The 20,748-nt window shown below is 33.5% G+C and overlaps 1 protein-coding gene across 4 annotated transcripts in view; it reads left to right on the plus strand.

Annotated features, from left to right (window-relative positions):
- The window catches only part of mon2 (Mon2 homolog, regulator of endosome-to-Golgi trafficking), a 195,224-nt gene that overhangs the window by 137,040 nt on the left and 37,436 nt on the right, over positions 1-20,748 (plus strand). For all 4 annotated transcript variants that reach the window (XM_075362346.1, XM_075362343.1, XM_075362344.1 and 1 more), the window contains 2 exons: positions 3,806-3,962; positions 7,600-7,719. In XM_075362346.1, coding sequence (XP_075218461.1) covers positions 3,806-3,962; positions 7,600-7,719 — 277 coding nt within the window. The remainder of the gene's footprint in view (positions 1-3,805; positions 3,963-7,599; positions 7,720-20,748) is intronic.

Consider the following 20,748-nt stretch of genomic DNA (forward strand, 5'->3'; position numbering starts at 1 on the left):
GTCTTGATCCAAACATAGTTGGATGTATTCAGGCATTTTATAAATCAGATGATGTAAGTCATGTAATGCCTGGCAAAAAAGATTGTATCCCAATCAAATCACCTTGTGGAAACATTCAAGTTCAAAAAAGAATAGTACGGGCTAATCTGAAAGATACATCAACAGTTTAAAGAAACTCACAGGTATTAAAATTGGGTTTTCTACCTTTGCTGCTTTACGTCCTAAAAATTGTGTTTTAGCAGGTGGCAGTGGAAGTCATAGCGTATGTGTGTGTTATCCATCAAAACATGAAATTAATGTTTAAAGATTGTAAGTTAAATTATTTAACAAACGATTGCAGCAATCATTTAACTTATAAACACTGTATGGCACAAATTATTTGTATTCCACCTCTCAAAATTTATGTTTTTGAATTTAAGAATTATGCAGATTCTGACAATTTTAAAAACATTTTAGATTCAATATTTGTTGAAAATTGTGTGGACAAAATAACTTTTAAGCAATGGATATCAACTGATCATTAAGTTTAGAAACAGTGGAGAACACAAAAGATTTTGTAGAGACATTTATTGAAAAATTATCAATTCTCATTTGCTATTCATTCATTGCTTCTCAGCAGTTAAACTTCTTAAAAGATTTAAAAACTGTAATTGAACCCAGAATCTGTATCGCAGACTTTGCTGAAAATTATTCATTTGTGCTAGAAGATGAAGCCCAAGGGTTTCACTGGAACAATCGACAGGCTACAATTCATCCTTTCACTATTTATTTTAAAAGCTAAGAATTTGCAGATACTTTAAATGATAATTTAGTTGTTATGTGGAACTGCCATAAGCATGACACAATATCAGTTCACCTTTTTAAAAAAAAACTAATTCAATTTTTAAAAAAAGTATAATATTGTGAATAAACTAATGTGCTTCTTAGGTGGCTCAACAGCATAATATAAAAATCGTAAAGATTTTGTGAATTTAACGTATCACATGGATGACTTGAGTGCCAAGGCAGAATTTGGCACTTCTTTGCCGCATCAGATCAATTTTACAACACCCATACCAAGATCAAATAACAACAGTCACTCAGCTTTATGATTGGGCTCAGTAAAATATTAAAATATGAATTTCATATTTTTTTCAAGTAAAGAATATCAGAAAGAAGAAAAGTAATTAGCACCTCATTTAGCAAAAGCGATGGCGATCCCAGGTACTCAAAAGTTGCATGCCTTTTTCCAGTCAGGAAAGGATATCTTAAAACAAAAATTATTTCTGAAAATGAAGAATATGAACAGCATAAAGTTTTGCATGAAACATAAGTTGGTTTTCCTGAAATTTCTTGTATAAAAGGTTTTGTTACGTGCATTTATAATGGTGCTTGGTGGTTAACTTGTGTATTATCTACAAATGAATCGACAGAAGAAGTGGAAGTAAGTTTTCTTCACCTTCAAGGTCCATCTCCTTATGTTTTTTCAGACACAATGATATTCTAATATTACCTCGACAGGAAGTACTAACAAAAGTTAATCTGAAAACTGCTACTGGATGTACATATAGATTATCTGAATAGGAAACTACTCAGGCAAATGAAAAACTGGCAGCAAAATAATCAGTATTTCAAGTAAGCACATAAACACTTTTAAAATGTAACTTAATACTAATGTTATTGGTATAATAATTGAAAGCCTATGAAAATATTAGATTGCATTAAATCATTATTATAAAAAATTTTTATTAAGAAACATTTCTTTGAAAAATTAATCAGTACATTAGCATTAAACAATACATAGGTGCTGCTGATATTTTATCAGACTATTGCTAAAATTAATGCAATTTAAATATTTGTTTAAAATAACAACTACTGGAAAGAAACAGTTAATTTAAAAATGTAAAAAACTTTAATTTGAATTTTTTATTGATTTGTCTTACTTTTTGTAAATTGTGTAAGATTTTAAGACTGTCAAAATGTCCAAATCATAAACACTATAACTGTAATTATTTAAAGACATACATTATTATATTTTAATTATTAGTTGTACAGTTATTATTTATATCATTGTAGCGTCTTGTATTAGAAGTGAGTCTTGAGAATTATATTATATACATACAAGAGATTATCTTTAAAGTAAAGGCCGTTAAAGGCAGAATAAAAAAATTTATTCTGAAAACTATAAATATTTTTTATTTCTCTTAAACTACATACCTTATACTACTTCTCTGTATAATTGCCACATGAATTAAGACATTTATCATAGCAATACACCAGCTTCAATACACCCTCGTTGTATTCTTCTGCTATCACTGATTAACAGCATTTTTAAGTTCATCATCACCCGTGAATTACTTACCACTCAAAAATTCGTTCAATTTCCTAAACAAATGGTAATCAAATGGAGCTAAGTTCGAACTATATGGTGGGTGATCGTAAATTAAAGAAGGGCCAGGTCGGAAATCGTTGAGCGATGATCTGTTCTAATTTCATCATCAACATGTTTCAACAATTCCTCTGTAATTATCGAGGGCCTCCCTGAACATTCTTCATCATGCATATTAATTCTGTTATTTCTAAATCTTTCATACCATTTTCAGACGTTTCTTTCATTCTTTTCATTATCACCATACACAGCAACCAACTACCTATAAATTTCAGCCAGCATAATGTTTTGATGGTTTAAACGTATGGTTGCACATATTTCACAGTTGGCAGCAACATCAATTTTCCTATTCATTTTATAACATAATAACTCACACATAATCAAAGATAGTACAACGCAACAACTTACAGACAACAATGCAGTGTATACATTACTAGTGTGGCCATGAATGACACAGGTTCACCAACCTTAAGGAGAGACATTTCCCAGCGGTCTTTACTTTAGAGATATCCCTCGTAATTCTGTTTTACACTTGAATTTTTTAGATCATTTAAAAATGTATGAGATTTATTGTTTTACTTAAAATTATTAAATTAATTTTACCTTTAAGCATGAAGTGTGATGATTTTCAACCTCATTTTGACTTAATATTCATTTCAGTCTTGTTATAAAACTAATTAGAAATTTTAAAAAAAGTATATTTTGCTAAAGCATTGATACACATTTTATTTTTTATCTCCTGAACCCAAAGCAGTCCCAGTTTCAAATTTTTTCAACTGCTTCATAATACAATGACGAATAACCTATGTATTTTTTATTAAAAAATTGAAGACCTGTTTTTTTCTGAAATTCAATGTTAAAGGTGGTGACTTTGAAATCAAAATCTATGTAAACATAGGCTTGTTGTGTATCATATGAAAGAGCATCAAATAAACTTTAAAATGAGACTAATTTTATCATTCTACCTTAATAAATAACAAAGTTATGTCGACCTATCACTACTGCCACAAATCAAAATTTGTCATTTTCCAGCAAATTAGAAGGGCTCTAAAAACGAAATGGTTTATGATAGAGATTTGAAATTCAATATTTTCTCATGACTCTGTCAACAGTTAATTCATACCAAATTTCTAAAAAATCCCAGTTGGTCAGGTTGTGGGCCTTGTTGATTTAACATGGAATGACCCACTATCAAAATATTCAACAGCTAATTCAAGATGATTTCTCTAACCGTACATGCAGTCTGCATCATGGCTGGGATCAAATATAAAGCTGCTACGCAATTAGTGGCATTTAATGATACCACAGGAGGATGGTGGTAAATTATGTGCAAAAAGAGTTTTCACTATTAAGGGAATTTTCATGAACTGAATATATTATACATAATAGACGGTTAAATTTATACAGTTTATTAAAATGATCTTTTGTATGTTTCAGATTTTCAACTACCGATTTGGACAAATTATGTGACGTAATGGAACGCATTGTAAGCATACCAGTCCAAGGTGAGATGTCATTATTCATTATACCATCGGATTCATCTCTTACTCAATTGCAAGAAGGAATTCTTCATTCTATTGATCTACTTATTAGAGTAAGTCCTTTCTATCGGTGAAATTTTAATCAAATACACTGTACACATATGTACTCAAACTTATGTAAAGATTTTTAAATTTATTTAAAAGCTTATCTGATATAATTTAAAGTGATTTTTGTTTAAGAGTGCATGTGTAGGATTTCTGTTCTAAAGCACTTAATACAATTGCTGTGTTTTTTTTGTTTTTAATGCATGTAATTTTTGTGAGTTGGGGAGTTAAGTCCCCACTGTCTGGTATTCGCATTTCCAATGGTGCATTACAGAAACCTGTGTCTTGTAAGCTTAGGTCTCGCTCTTCCAACACTATTTGTCATTGATGAAACTTAGGTGAATATTATATTATTCAAATGGTGCAGTACTAGTCACCTAGTCCATAGCGAATTTAATCCAACTTTCTAACATCATAATTTAATCTTTAAAATTACTCAGTATGATATAAAAAAAGATAAATAAGAAGGATAGTTGAAAAATACACCTTCCACAGAGAAGGGAAATCAAGGGGAGAATAGAATGTCTTACTGTAAATGCTCATATTGGATATACGTAATTGGTACCTCAACCAACATGTTTAAAACAGTTATTGTCATAAATGTATTCAGTGTTTTGGATATGTATGTATGAATGTATTAGGAAGGATTAAGGTGTCTACCTGATTAGCACATCAGCCTAGGTTGGTGTTTTTATACAGCCACTGGATAGGAAACTGAGTATCTAGTTGTGCCCATTGATACTCTCTCCTAGTACAGATCCATTGAGTACCTAGCCTATACCCATAGAATACAGATTGGGAGGAAGAAATTGGGGATAAGGGAAAAGGCCAAATGGTAAAAAAGGAATGGTGCAAGAGAGTATCAGCAAAATGAGCTAAAAACGGCTACACAAAAGAATACTTCTTGGTCCCTCCATACATTCTGCTCATAGTTTTTCAAGAGTCTTTACTCAGGCTGACAAATAACTTTTCCTTCAGTTACTGAAATCCACCTCTAATGTTGACCCATTCAAGTTTTCTTAAGGATAATCCATTGAAAAACTCTTGAATTATGTGGTGTACTGAAGTTTAAACCATTCTGCCAGCCTCCTCCCACCAATGAGATGGTTTCAGTAATTTAAGAATTTTGTTATAATGATTATGACAAAATACTATGAATAAAATTGTGTCAAGTTCTTTTTGGCAGTCTTGTAGGAAATGTTTTGCTCTTTTAAGGATTTGAAAAGTTAGAAGTTCTACCTGCAAGTAGATTACAGTACAAGTAATACAACCAAAAAAAAAAAAGATTTTATTTTTTAATAACTAAGGAATTGTATATGCATCTTATCAAAACATAACTACATAACTAGGTGTATTTAAAAGCCAATGAGAATTATTTAATTTTGTCTTTTTTTTAGCAAATGCTATTTTTCTACTTCTGAGCTCTACGCATTTCTTGTGTCTGTTTTGCTTACAATTGGAAAAATTTTGTTGTTCAATGAAACCAGGATTCTTTTTACAGTTAGTTTATCACCTGTAATTTGGAAACCTGTATTATAAAAATTATTTTATGTTAAAAACCCCCCAAAAAAAATTATTGAAATTTTGTTCGACTGCATCCTGTCAGATCATAAACAGGATAATTTCTATAAGGTTTCTAAAAAGGTTTAAGTAAATATTTCATTAAAAAGTATATTTTTAATAAATAATAATGTTGAAACAAACTAAATTCCTCTAAACAGTAATACATTTGTCAGTGATTGGTTCATTGTCTGTAAAATAACTGCTTCTTGTTTGATGTTTTGTGGCCATTAAAAAAATAATCTGTTGGCAGTTTTGGTGTTACCATAATATATGGTAAAATGGTGCCATTTTTTAGTTACTATAAAATTAATAATCATAATTTGTTTCACACTTTTAAATATATAGAATTTCCCAAAAAAAAATCTTCAGCCTGTTGATACCATATACTCGTAACTGATGTAGGCCTTCCCCAAATATGGCCGGACAGAAATGGCCTACACCATTTCTGTTTGTCTTGAGTCTATCTTATCCAGTTATTTCTTGCTATCCTTGCAATGTTGTCCATCTAACACCTTGAGAGGAAGACCAAAGGTCTTCCTCTCAAGATGACATTAGACATATTAGACAAGGTGACATAGACATAGAGGAAGACCAAAGGTCTTCCTCTATGTCTATGTCACTCATATGGTCTCAATTCTATTATTGTTTAGTTCATCTGTCATCCTATACTCAGACTAAATGTCCAGCTCATTTCCATTTATTTTCCACTATTCTGATTCCAACATCAGATTCTATCTGTTCTCTTTTCCACTTGTTATTTTCAATGTCTGTCCACCTTATTTTCAGTATATACCTTTCCATTCATCTTCTGCTTTTTGATTTTTCCACTTTTTCTTTTGTTAGCGGCTACATTTCTCATCCATAAATCAGTACTGGAATGATGCACTGATTAAATAACCTCTACCTATTCTCACTTTTTATTCCATTCTGTAAGTATCTTTTGATTATTCCATAAAATATCCATCAGACCTTATTCTTATTCCTGTACTCCTTACATTCACCTTTTCCCCCAAGTACACATACTCACCTACCACCTCTATCTCCATGCCTCTCAAAGTTGTACTCACTGTCCCCTCCTCAGCTATTTTACTCAACATTTTTATTTTATTGAAGTTCACTGCTAGACCCATTTCTCTTGAAACCTCTTCTAACACTGATTTCAGTTCTTCCTCCGAGTTTGCTAAAACTACAGTATTACTGCAATTCTAAAATGATTCAGTCTTTTCCTGTTTATATTTATTCCCTTGTTTTCCCAATCTAATTTGTTCATAGTAAATTTTAAGACTGCTTGAATAACTTTGGTGATAAAGGTTACCTTGTTGTACATCTTTTTTCACTTTAAATTTATCATTATTATCTCCTTGAAACCTCTAGTTTAGGCCTAGGTGGAACAATAAAACAAGTTTTTCTCAAATTCCTAGTGACGTGTGTGTAATTGTTCATACTTGCCCATTCCTAAGATAAAACATAATTATGATATTAATGTAAACCTAAAAAAATATACTAAATATTTAAGTCAAATCAAAACTGTCTGTAAAATGCATTTGGATGATTCCTTAAAGTATGACCAGAACTTTCAAAGCTGTCAGCAAAATACACATGCAAAATATGTGAATTTCAAAAAAAAATATGAAAATGGTATTAACTGAAAAAATGTATATTTTAGCCAATTTTTATCAATGAAATTGTTTAGTTTTTTTTTAAGACTAGGTTTAAACTTACCTAATCATGTTTTGAAAAAATTCAAAGCTCCTAAGTTATTTTAAAAAGGTCCATATTTAACAATTCTCTCCACATTTTTTACTAGAATGTAAATAATCTAAAAGAATGGGAGATTTCCTTTTAGAGTTGTAGTCAAAAATAACTGTTATTTTTTTTCTTCTGTTGTTTAGAATTTCATCTAATTTTGTGCATGACTGTAGTGAAAAAATTGAATGCAGTAAATCATTTTCAGTAAAAGTGTATTATAATATAGCATTGACTAACATCTTATGTTATTAGCAGCTGTTAATAATTAGTGCAAGAATTAGGAGCATTTTATTGATTTATCATCATTTTATTTATTTTTTACTGTAATTTTAGGAAGCAATGGTAAATCAGGAAAATATGAAGAGAATGATTTGTCCCATTTTTAAGGAACTGTTAGTGCTTAGTAAATGTGCTTACCAACCTCCAAATCAAGATAAATTAGAGGATAGATTGGTAAGTAAGTTCTTCTTGTATATCTTATATTATATAAACATTTTGCCTACTTTAATTGTTGTGATAAAATAACAAAACCTAACATAAACAACTTTTTTTATTATACTAGTTGACTCTGTGAAAGATTTTGGTTCTGTTCCACTGAACAGTTTTTAAATGTTTGTTTGATTGGTAATTGACAACATGATTAGAAATAAGCATCTGTTCTAACAGTTGGGAACAACTGTTAGAAAAAAAAGAAAATATAGAAATATATTGTCAGTTAGTACTTGCAATTATGGGGGTGTATGTTATCTTTCTTTATGTTCTCTCTGCTTCACCGTATTTCTGTTCTGCTTTATATAATTATATCTCATTTTTTTCATATACAGGATGACTCATTGTTGATATTGTTCTCACAAGATTTTCATAACCTATTCTACTTGTGAAAATAATGGAAAAATTCATATAAACATACTTATGTCCTAAATTGGTTTGTTTGCAAGTTACTGGTTAGTGAATTATTTTGCTCAGATTTCAGCTACCTCAATGAAATGAGGTCTTCTGAAATTTTTAGGATGTTAATTAAGGGGCAGAATTAGTAATTCTTGTGGTTTTTGACCTGAAAAATAAAATAAAATAAGTCCCAGAACTGTATCTGCAGTAGTTTTTGAGAAATATGGGGTGAAAACCAGTAGTTTGGGGTAAAAATCCTGTTTTTTCTGTATACAATAACTTTATCAGTTGGGTATTAAACATATAAAACTTTTAAACAAAACTTATACAAAATTTAATTCTGAAGAAAATTGCATAGGATAAGTTGAATAAAACAATGAAAGGCTAAAAAAATTGTATTTTATTAAGAAATGGTACACTAGACCAAAGTGCATTATATGTACCAGTTTATAATAAATGTTTCAAAATAAGCCTGCAATTTTCAACACATTTCTTGGCACACTTCTGTACTGCTTTTTTTGCTCTTTTTCATTTTTCAGGTCTGCCCTTAAGTTGCTCAGCACATCCATAATACGGATAATTAATTCCACATAAGAATGTATTTTTGTTTTGTGTACAATATTTATCATGCATCCCCAGACACAAAAATCTAAAGGTGTTAGATCAGGTGATCTTGATGGCCAGGAATGTGGACCTCCATGACCATTTCATCATTTCTCAGAGAAATGATGATTTAAGTGAGTGAAATGACACAAGAGAAGTGGAAAGGCACGAAATCATTCTGGACGTATACTTTGCGTCTTAGCACTAGAGGAACATTTTCAAACAGCTGCAGCAATTCTTCTTGAAGAAAGTGAAAGAAGACCTCAGCTATATATTAAGCGGCTAGGTAATATAAATGTTCTAAACAGCTGATTGTGTAGGAGGTCTCACCATACATTGACGCTAAATTGTTGAAAATTGTCTTTTACCATTTCATGAGGATGTACTTTTGTCCATGTATGCTCATTGTGTAAGTTGTTGACACCATGTTGAGTGAAATTTGCCTTGCTGGTAAAGGGTGATTCAAAGTTGCACAGCAGTCTCTTGGGAGATGATTCTATAGCCAAAAATAAGAAAAAAAGTTCATAAAAACATATGTTAGAAAACAGTTTATTGGTGAGTTTCAACTCACATAATGTTTAGCTCTGCTTTCAAAATATGAAAAAGCTTTGTTGGAAAATACACTTCTTTAGGTTTGGAATAAAATAAGTTTGTTAATTTACCAATAAACAAATAAAGATTTCTACTTAGCTTTGTAGAGAATTTAATTCTCAGAAAATTTATGTAAATAATGTCTATTAAAATTTGACACAAATTTGAAAACTTTAATTAGAAAAAAAACACAAACTGGATCGAAAGAGTGATACAATTATAAACAGAACGATTTACATACAAATACTAAAAATTATAAAAATAGATCTGAAAGACTTCATATTAAAACATATTAAAAAAAATTATTTTTTCATAGATTAGCATAACAACTGATCAATAATTAAGTGTATTGTCTAGCATTTGAATATTCATTTGAGCAGTGTTTGTGCTGTTACTGTTTGGTCAGTCATTCACAATGGGTGATACAACAAATTTGTTTTCATTTGGAGAGTTGACAGACATAATTTACGGTAAATTAAATGTTTACGCCATTGCGTAAAGCTGTTTTTAAGTTAATTCAACTGGTTTGGTATTTGATTTGTTTTCATCTAAAATTTAACAGTATTTCGATTTAATGAATATTTTAATTATAAATAAGAAATTCTTTCATACACTGAAATTAATGCATTCCATTCAACATACATATAAATATATGCTCAGTTGATTTTTATTTATGACTTTTGTATTGATTATTTATTAAAATTTAATTCTGTATTATTTCATGTGTATAATGTTTAAAAATAATAATAATAAAATAAAGAAGAAGAACTAAACGTAAACATGTTACATTCACTCGGCGCCTGACGATTTAGCGGCTCCTCACCCTTCACACAGCTCCTTTCAGATGGACTCGGCTTCTATCGACATCACTCGGCTCTTTACAGTTCACTCTGCTTCACCTACCCTATATAAGCCGGCTCACCACTAGAGTCAGGTCACTTCTACTTCTACTTCTTTGTCACTTTTCACCTCTTCTTCGTCACTCTCAGCAGTCTCTCGTTGTGGTCACTCTCTCGTTGTGCATTGTCTCTCTCAGACCATAGTCTTTCTCTGGCCATCGTTTCTGATCATCATCTCTGTGCATTCATATTCGTCGGTTCAGTTATTACAAACCAGCCAAATTCATCGAAGCAGGATCTTTCCAAACTGTTTATAACCAAGTGTTATCTCTGTATTTTCTGATAGACCACTGTAGATTACGCCAAGGATAAACTGTATGTATATATGTGTGCTTTAATTCACGAGTTCATTTTTACAAAATAATGTGTGATTAAGGCAAATTAAAATGATTCATTATATATTATATTAAACAGTTGTGTTATTAGTAAAATTAGTGAAATACTCAATTAATTGTACATTATGAATTTGAAATTCAAGATTGGCTTAAAAAACCATTTCTTCATTCAAGCGTAGTCATGAAAGGTGGCTTAAATAAAGGTTGTGTTATTTTTCATGTGTGACATTTTATATGTTATTAATGATAACTATTATTAATAATTTTCTGGTTGTTCATTAAAAGTCTTTGTTTAAAAGTCAGTTGCCTAGGGTAAATTACGTTTTTACTTGAAATGTTTTCAAATAGTGACTCTATCATTTAATTTAATTTAATTTGTTAAGTTCAGAGATTAATTCTTATTTATTCATTAACTGAATTCATATTACTTTTCTTAAATTAATCTAAAAAAAATAACTCCAGAAGTGAAGTTATGTTTTTGGACTTCTTTGTGATTAATATTGTGATTTGTTCTAGTAATATTTATTGCTTTTGTATTCCATCTTGTAGTTTGAATAACAATGTATTTTGTTCTTTGAACTGTTTTTAGACTCGTATTTAATACAAAACATTTTCAAAATAATTAATTGAAAAATTAATGTGTTTGTCATTTAATATTATAACAGATATGTTGATTCAGTTGATATCCTTGTATAAATACTGTACAGGATTAAGTTAAGTTTATTTCGTAATTTCATTTAATTTTTTAAGGTTATGCTTTAAAGAAAAGGTTGAAAGTTTGTTTTTCATTCTGTTAAAAATAAAGTCCAATATTCTTTTGGCAAAAACGAGCTATTTGTAATTTTATTTTTGTAACTTGCTCCAACAGTAAATAAAAATGGATTGGTTGCTATGCATGAATACCAGGAAAATTGTCAAGATTGTAAAATATCGGATCGTAAAACATTTGAGGCTTTGGAGAGATGAGTTCAAAAAACAGATATGCTTAAACCACAACAATTTGATGCTGGTCTTTAACATTTCGTGAGAAATGCCAACACTGAAGAAGCAATACTGAATGCAGTACAATTATCTCCCACCTCAACCATCAGAAGGATGTCATATCGCTGTCATGCTTTGCAATCAAGTGTGTGGTGAATGTTATGGGAACAAAAATTATACCAATTCATACAAGTGTATGAATTGTGTATGAATAACAGTTATTACCACCTGATTTTGATTAACAGATGAAATTCTGCCGATGGTTAATTAGAAAATGTGAACATCATTCCGATTTCCTTAGTAATATTCTAATTACTGATGAATCTGGTTTTACAAGAAATGGCAATTTTTGAATCATTTAGAAAGTAAGAAATGACGATTTTCTGCTATATTTCATCTGTGGAGCATCCCTCTTGATGGTCCAACAATAATTGGCCAGCATATTAGGATTCCATTTGCCTTGATACCTCTTTTCCATAGCTGAAATCTCCTGATGAAAGTGTTCCCCATGCTCATCACTCACTGCACCAAGATTTTCTGGGAAGAAATCTAAGTGCGAGTGCTGGAGGTGTACTTTTAAGGACATATAACACAAATTTTTATAAGATCGTTGACAATATCATGGTAATTTTCCGCCTTTCAATTTCCCAAAAAACTCTGTGTAACATTTTTGAATGCTTGCCAAGCTGTTTTCTCCAGTAGATTCAATAATTCCTCAAACTTTTCATCATGCATTATTGATTGTATTTGTAGACCCACAGATATTTCTTCTTTAAATTTTGCATCACTAATTTTGGGAAACTTCTGTTTAAAGTACATGAAACCAGGAGTATTGACAAAATTCTTCATTAATCCTAGTTTGATATGTAATGGAGGTAGATACACATTTTTAGGGTTACATAATGGATCATGTTTCAAATTTTTCTGTTTAGGAATGTGTGATTCACATTTAGGCCATTCTTTTCTAACTGAATGGTTTTTTCTGTCCCTACTATCACATTCACACAAAAAACAATAGTACGTTGTGTAACCAAGCTGCAGACCAAGAATAAGTGCAATTGCCTTCAAATCACCACAAATATTCCATTCAGACACTGCATATTGAAGCTTTTCCAATATAAATTTAAAGTTTTCATATGTTTCTTTCATACTAGCAGAGTGATTTCATACTAGTTCGTATTTAAGGGCAACAGGTACCCAGGTGCTTACCAACCATGTTAATTTGAACCAATGTCTGTTTCGGTTTCGCCTGGAGCTGATGAGCTGTGTGTCTGTGGGGAGGTCCAGTCAAATGAACACATGATGTTTGACTGCCCTGCTGTTGGCGGTGGGGGGGGGGGGGGCAGAAACCGGGCCACCATGGAACTTAGAGATCAAGGGGAAAATTGGCCACTTGCAAGCAGCGAGTCAATGCGGCTCTCGCGCATTGTCAGACCGTGTGGGAGTTTCGTTGATGCAGTTGCTATGTTCAACCGACATCAGTAGTAGTTTACTTAAGGGAAAGACTCCTAATGCACTGCTGTGGGCAGCTAACCTTGAAATATATGGCTGACCACCAGCCAATTAGGGCTCCAAGCAATTTAATATGGTGGACAGATACTTTCTGGCATTCAGTGACCTAGGTGCTTTCTTGAAAAAGTACGAGGGTTATTTATTTTTTTTTTGGTCCGATCGGTCACGAAATTAAAACCACAGTGAAAATAAAAAGTTTTTTATTTGTAACAAGTCCTTACATAGTTATGCTATTTCTCTACATAGTCGCCACTCCAATTTAGACATTTGTCTTAGCGTGGTACCAACTTTCCAATACCTTCATCATAGAACGGAGCCACCTGTGTTTTCAGCCATGTTTCTACGCTGGTCTGCAGCTCAATGTCTGTGCCAAAATGTTGTCCCCCTAGCCAGCGTTTCATGTGAGCAAAGAGGTGATAATTGGATGGAGCCAAGTCCAGGCTCTATGGTGGGTGATCAAACACTTCCCAACGAAAATGCTGCAGGAGCTTCTTTGTTACAGCTGCAGTGTGCGGCCAAGCATGGTCATGGAGAAAGACAATGCCTGATGACAACATTCCTCTTCGCTTATTCTGAATTGCCCTTCGTAGACGTTAAAGAGTCACGCAGTATGAGGCTGCAGTAATGATCGTGCCACGTTCCATGAATTTCACCAAGAGAATTCCATTCCAGTCCCAGAACACAGTAGCCATTCACTTTCTGTTGGAGAAGGTTCGCTTGAACTTCTTTGGTTTACTGGGAGAATGAGAATGCATCCACTGTTTGGATTGTTATTTTGTTTCTTCAGTTTCAAAATGGACCCATGTCTCATCCCCTGTGACAATTTTGTTCAAAAAATCTTCTCCTTCATTGTGGTAGCGCTGGAGAAACGTTAGGGAGGCGTCCATTCTCATTGTTTTGTGATGGTCGGACAGCATCTTGAAAACCCATCTCGCACACAGTTTGCGGTATTGAAGTCTCTCACTCACAATGGTGTAGAGAGCTGACCTTGAAATTTCAGGAAACGAATCACTCAATACAGAAATTGTGAACCGACAATTTTCTCAAATTGCCTTATCCACTCGCTCAACGAGATCATCGGTTGACACTTGCTTCCTTCCCTGACCGCCTTTATCATGAACATTTTATGTCCTGTTTTAAAGTTCTTGTACCATTGTCGCACTTTGCTGTCACTCATTGAAGTTTCACCGTACACATTACTTATTCGTCTATGAATTTCAGCTGCATTACACCCCTCAGTCTGAAGAAATCGAATTACCACACGCACTTCACACTTGGCGGGAGATGCTATTGTAGTCATGTTTACGTGCTAGCTGCGTGTTCAGAACTAAATGAAGTGACATGGCATGATTGAAGACCATACTAGAGACACTCCGCAACACATATGCGCAAAGGTTCATCCAATTTTTGGCCGGGTTTTTATTTTGCGACCGATCAGACCTTGAAAAAAAATAATCCTCATAAATTTTAACTTATGGATATCATATATATTTTTAGTAGTTGACGAGGTGCACCTACCCATTTTAGTAAATATATGAAAAGTGAGCAGTTGGCACAGGTAAGCTGGTGGTGTATGGCACCGCGCTTAGTCTGGTCGCACTGTTAGGTAAACTCTAGGAGCTATTTAGGACACTGGTTGCTAAACTGTTTCTAGGCTCAGTAGCCGTTATGGCACAGACATTCGTTCTTATGCTTTAGGGCAACCGAATGGGGTGGTGGCAGGAGAAATGCCAAGCAGACCAATACTAGCAAAGTGAGCCACAGGTAATGATGGGAATTTATTGCCATTATGCAGAAGCACAGCTTTTAAATTAGAGGAATCAATGAAGAAGTGCCATTCTGTTGGGTTATGATCATTACAGTGAGTCTCCATAAGAGAAGAAATGTCATTACAAAACACTAAGTCAATTTCTTCAGAAAACTAGTCTTTAAATTCAGAATGATGATTATGATAAATACATTTATTTGTATTCTTTTGAAGAGCCTGAAAGCAAGTATTTCAGACTGTTTTTTTTTTGGATAACTTTAAATTTCTTATGAGATCATAAAGATTTTCTTGAGTCAATAAATGAGGCTCAGATGAACTGCTTTGTTCAAAAGTTGTATCACCAGAATCTGTTTCTTTTTCTTCCTTACTTCCATCAGACTCTGAGCTCTTCATGTAATGTCACATGTTGTGGAGGCTTTTGTATGGGCAGTTCTTCACAGTGTAGAACTGGTCTCATAGCAGATTGCAAGTTAGGGTACACCATGGTATGTTTTGATTTTGATAAAATCCTTTTAATGTTTGAAGCAGAAATAACAGTCAGAAGAGTGATCTTTGGGTTCCCCCAAAATCATAGGGATAGTAAATGGCATGTGGTATGTCCCATTTTTTCATACAGTGAGAAGCCTAGAACACAAAAAACAACAGATATGTGGGGCCCAGGCCCTTGTTTGATCCCTGACTTTACACCCAAAATAAAGTTCATAACACTTTTTTTACTAATCGAGTAAGGTTTTGCCATTGGGACTTGAGCGCCACTTCAATACATAACAAAAATTGTTAGGTTGATTTAAACAAACTCTAGGCATTTTGTAACTAATAACTAATTAAAAGAAATAAAGTTGTAAGTATGTAATACACAATAATTCAGGCACTCAAAGCACTCACAATGATGTGTTTACTGGTTCACTACTATTTCACAACTGACATCATTCTGTGTGCTACACTAGATCATGTTTGTACATGTCTATACAAGTCTGAATCTGCACAACAGTAGCAGTGCTACCCTTTGAGTTAGCTCATTTGGTTCTATCATATTTACAGTGCTCTAAGAGCTTTTACTTGACAGTGGATAAATGGAAGAAAAAAACGTTTTAAAATATTTAAACGAATTAAAATAACAAACAACTGTGGGTGATGGAGAAGTTCTGAATACATATTTGAAAACAGGATAAAAAACTGCATTAAGTTCACCTATTAGTACTCGTGAGACAAAAATCTTGTGGACCAGTGTTATCAAAACACTCACACTTGTGGAGAAGAAAATCCCCATAAGACTGCTACAAGTCATTTCCAACACACACTTTTTCATTTAATGTGTGGTGTGGTCTTCTTGGTGATAATCTCATAGGTCCTTTTTTCTTACTACATAGTCAGTGGAGAGCGGTACTTGCATTTTTTTCAAACAAATCTGATGGAACTCTTGGAGATATCCATTTGCATATAAGTGCAGATGTGGTTTTTCAATGATGACACACCTACTTGCTATGATGTGATGAATCATTAAATAACCAATCTATTGTTTACTAAATGACCAATCCATTTAGTAAGCTAGTGGTTCCCAAACTTTTCCAAGTCACGGCGCCCTTTTTCAATTAATATTTTTCTGTGGCGCCCTATCCTAAGTAAAAGTATGACTACTCGTAAGTAAGAGATAAAAATAAATAAAACTCATTTATCTTCATCATTTTTTTTACTTTATTAACATTAATTATTAATTATAAATGTCTTGGTTCAATTTTTTTATGAAGCTTTCACAATATTTCACAGTGCCCATGTGAAGAGTCGCAGCGCACAGTTTGGGAATCACTGGTAAGCAATGGATTGGTCAAAATGGACCAGTAAAATGGCCACCTAGATCTTGTTACCATGTATATGCATAACTTAATATTGGCAGATGACAACGACAACAGCTCAGATTTCAAAGGGAGCAAAGTATACATATGTGCTGGCACAAGCATCACTCCCACTGCGCAGATGACCAAGCAGTTCACCCACCATAGCGACGCTGCAACCCCGCCATTCTCAAGCTCCAATAAAAGAGCATGCACGAGAGTGAATTTTTAATTCATGGTTAACCACCACCTGGAGAAGACAAAGAAAAAGAGGAAGATGGAAGAAGACAGAAGAAGTTCCCTGGCCACCTCAGCATGGGATCTCTCGGTGGACACCAATATCCCTGCTGGAGCAGCCAGCCTGCCAAGGGAGCTGCTGGAAGTGCATGGATGCTACCTTCCTGTTCCAGCTTACTGGGTTTCAATCACCCTGGTTGGCAGACCCAGCAGCAAGAGCCAGCCCAGCATGGGATTGCTCACTGAGAATCGCCTCAGCTGCACCAGTGAAAGACAACCAACGCCGACCCAACACTGTGGGGTTCTGGGGGACACCACTGCCACACTGTAGTGGGGACCCAACTGCTGCTGAGGGGAGGGCTGATCTGATTTCAATGGACGAGTCGCAACTCTCTGACTACAGCCAAGTCGACTTCACCGGAGACCAGCTTCCAGACCCAGCAGCTCTTCTCAGAGCTAACGCAAAAAACGGTCCTTTTCAGGGCTACCACAAGGTTAGAAATTACAACAAGCCGTCAAAGCCATTCGGTGACAATATATATATATATATATATATATATATATATATATATAATATTTTTTTATTTATCTTTAAAATGAGGACGTTTATAATTTGAAGACTGTGATAATGTGTTAGATGAGTTATAATATGCTGTGTTATATGATAGATGAATTTCAAATTTATGATAGAGCAAACTTTGTCTAACACTACCGAAATACAATTTTTTAGTTAGGTTTAACATATTAAAATGTTGGATATTTATTTTTAATGCTTGTTTGATATATTACTGAACTATTATATAAAGTGTACTTTTTCTTTTATTATCCTTTATGGATTCTGTGATGTAACTATATAGCTAGTCCAATTTTATGATTATCATAAGCATTTTTATTGTACAGTTTATACTATGTACAGTAATTTTATTTTTTATGTGGTATAGAGATTTTTAGTTTAAATATTTTGTACAGTGTAGCATTTTTTATATATTTTGATGGCATTTTTATTAAAACATAGCTTCGCTGTCAATTAAATTAATTACTTTGCTTTTAGTTTAAACATATAAATTTAAAGCCTTCAGAGGACACCTTACATGCCTTGTTATCATATGGTATTATATTCTACTTTTCTTTTTTTTATATTTATTGAAAACATGTTATAATTTTTTTTTTAATAGAAAGATAAATATGCCTAGGATTTCTAGCCATTCATGGTTTCCGGTTTCACTGTTAAATTTTTTCTCTGCTATTGGCATTTAATCCTCACTGTATATCACAGCTATCAATTTTTTGAATATTATTCATTACATGTTCATTTACAAGCTCACAGTTAGTTCTTAGTAACACATGTAACTAACTCTTAGGATTATTGCGAAGAAGTTGTTTTTTTGGAGCTCTTTTTTTAATTTATTTTAAACAAAACAAACTGAAGCACAGTGGTCATGTAATTTTTAGAAAACAACTTACATGAGGCTCTGCTTTTAATTGAAAATTAAAACACAGTATGGTATACTATTTTTAGAAATGAAATTGCAAAACCTGTATTTTTTTTATAAAAGTGAAAAATTATGTGTATATCAGAAGCTTTGATTATAAATTCTGTGCACACTTAACTAATTATGAATGCTAATACTGCTATTTTCAGCATGATTATGTCTTATTACCCATCACATAAATAACTGGCACATTGTGCTTTTGTAGTGAAACAAATTGTTGCTAAAGATTGTGGCCATTAAACTGACCTAATCTCTCTTCTTATAATTTTTAAAGTATCAAATTATATTTACTTTCGTATAAAAAAAAAATCCCTTTCGGCATGCCGGAAGGCGTAGGTTGATTTCATCGGCGCTAAGTAGGGGATAAAAGAGATTTCCACCTTAAAGTTAAGAAAAACTTCAAATTTACTCAATACGACAATGGTTGCACATAAAAAATGTTTCACATGTTTAGCATTTGAAAAGCCCCATCTTACAATTCCAGCAAAGTTTCGGTCATCCCTTGCCGTAAGGGTTGGTCATATCAAAAATTGTTTCAGACAAAAGTTTTAGTTAATGTTTGGAGGATTAACAACCACTTTAAACCGATTCAATACTGTGCTTATTAAGGGAGGTATGATTTTTTTTTATCTTCAAAACCCCATTTTTTCCATTCCTTGGGCCAATGGTTGGTGATTCAAAAAACTTTAATTAGATACATTTTAGGCTCTTAACCAAAGAATAGTAGGAACTTTAAATGAATTAGATATTTTACTTAATAAGAAAGTTATAGCAACATTTTGTTTTTTCGAAAAAGCCCCCCATATTTCCACCCTCATGGTCCGATTTTGGCTGTTAACGAAATCAACCGAGATTTTGGGACGAGTTATTTTTAAAGAACAGTTTGAAAGTGATTGGCGCAAAATTATGGCAGATATTGTGTCCACAAGAAAGTGAAATATATATATTGTTGCTGAATGGCTTTTTGGCACTATGTAACCTTATAATAGTCTTGAGAAGGGCTATTGTCATCAATTGGCTTTGACAGTTCATTGTAATTTAAAACTTTGTAGTAGCCCTGAAAAGGGTTGTTTTTTGCATTAGCTTTGAGAAGAGCTGTTGGGTCCAGAAGCTGGTCTCTAGCAAAGTTGATTTGGCTGTAGTCAGGGAGTTGCGTCTCAACCACTGAAATCAGACCAAGCTTCCCCTCACTGGCAGTTGGGTCCCCACTACAGTGTAACAGAGTTCCCAGAGCCCCACAGTGTCGGGTTGGGTTCGGTCATCTTTTGCCGGCACGGCCGAGGCAATTTTCCCTGAGCGACCCCATGCTGGGCCGGCTCCTGCTGCTGAGTCCGCCAGCCAGGGTGATTCAAGCTCAGCAAGATGGAGCGGGAAGATAGCGTCTGCATCCAGCAGCTCCCTTGGTGCGCCGGCCAGGCCTGCTGGCTCTGGTGGGGATGTTGGCATCTGCCGGGAGATCCCATGTTGAGGCGGCCAGGGAACTTCTGTCTTCTTCCATCTTCTTCTTCTTGGTCTTCTCCCATCTTCTTCTTCTTGGTCTTCTCCAGGTGGTGGTCGACAATGAATTGAAAATTCACTCTTATGCACGCTCTTTTACTGGAGCCTGAGAGTGGTGGGGCCATAGCGCCGCTATGTTGAGAGAACTGCAAGTTTGTACCAGCGTGTACGTGTACGTGTACTGTGCTCCCGCTGACATCTGAGCTGCTACCATGTCTGTCCGCCGATATTATGTTAGGTGTGTATATGGTAACATTCAAAAAAATATTACTATATATATAAATGTATATATAAACTTTTGAGCTGACATGGTTTTGGGGCCTGGGTGATGTGAAATGTGAAGATATGCAAAAATTTTCCTGAAGTCAAATCATGGTACACATTACAATGGGTAGCTTTCTTATGAAATCTACCTAAAGTATGAATTCAAGATTTCAATAATGCTGTTTATTGTTCTCTCTGCTATCTATTTCCAATGAAATTTATTGTTAACTGTTTGATATTAGTTTGATCATTTCATCCCATATTATTTACAGAAAAATGTGATTGTGCTGGACAGTAAATCATTAATCCTGCTATTAATAATAATAATGGTAATTTAATTACTATTAAATAATTTCTATTATTTAATAATGGTAATTTAATCTCAGTAATACTCCCAACGGGGAGTCATTCTTTAAGACTTTGGAGGTTGGCGTCCCCAAAGTCCCTAACCTCTTTAGCTTTTCTTCTCACTGCACACTCAGCTGCACAACATTTTACGCTTTACACATACACTACACCAATTACAACATATACCCTTACAGAACTACTCAACAACACCTTTACTATTTCTTCTTACATTTA

Source organism: Lycorma delicatula, chromosome 4 (genome assembly GCF_047948215.1).
Source record: "Lycorma delicatula isolate Av1 chromosome 4, ASM4794821v1, whole genome shotgun sequence".
Taxonomy (NCBI): Eukaryota; Metazoa; Arthropoda; class Insecta; order Hemiptera; family Fulgoridae; genus Lycorma; species Lycorma delicatula.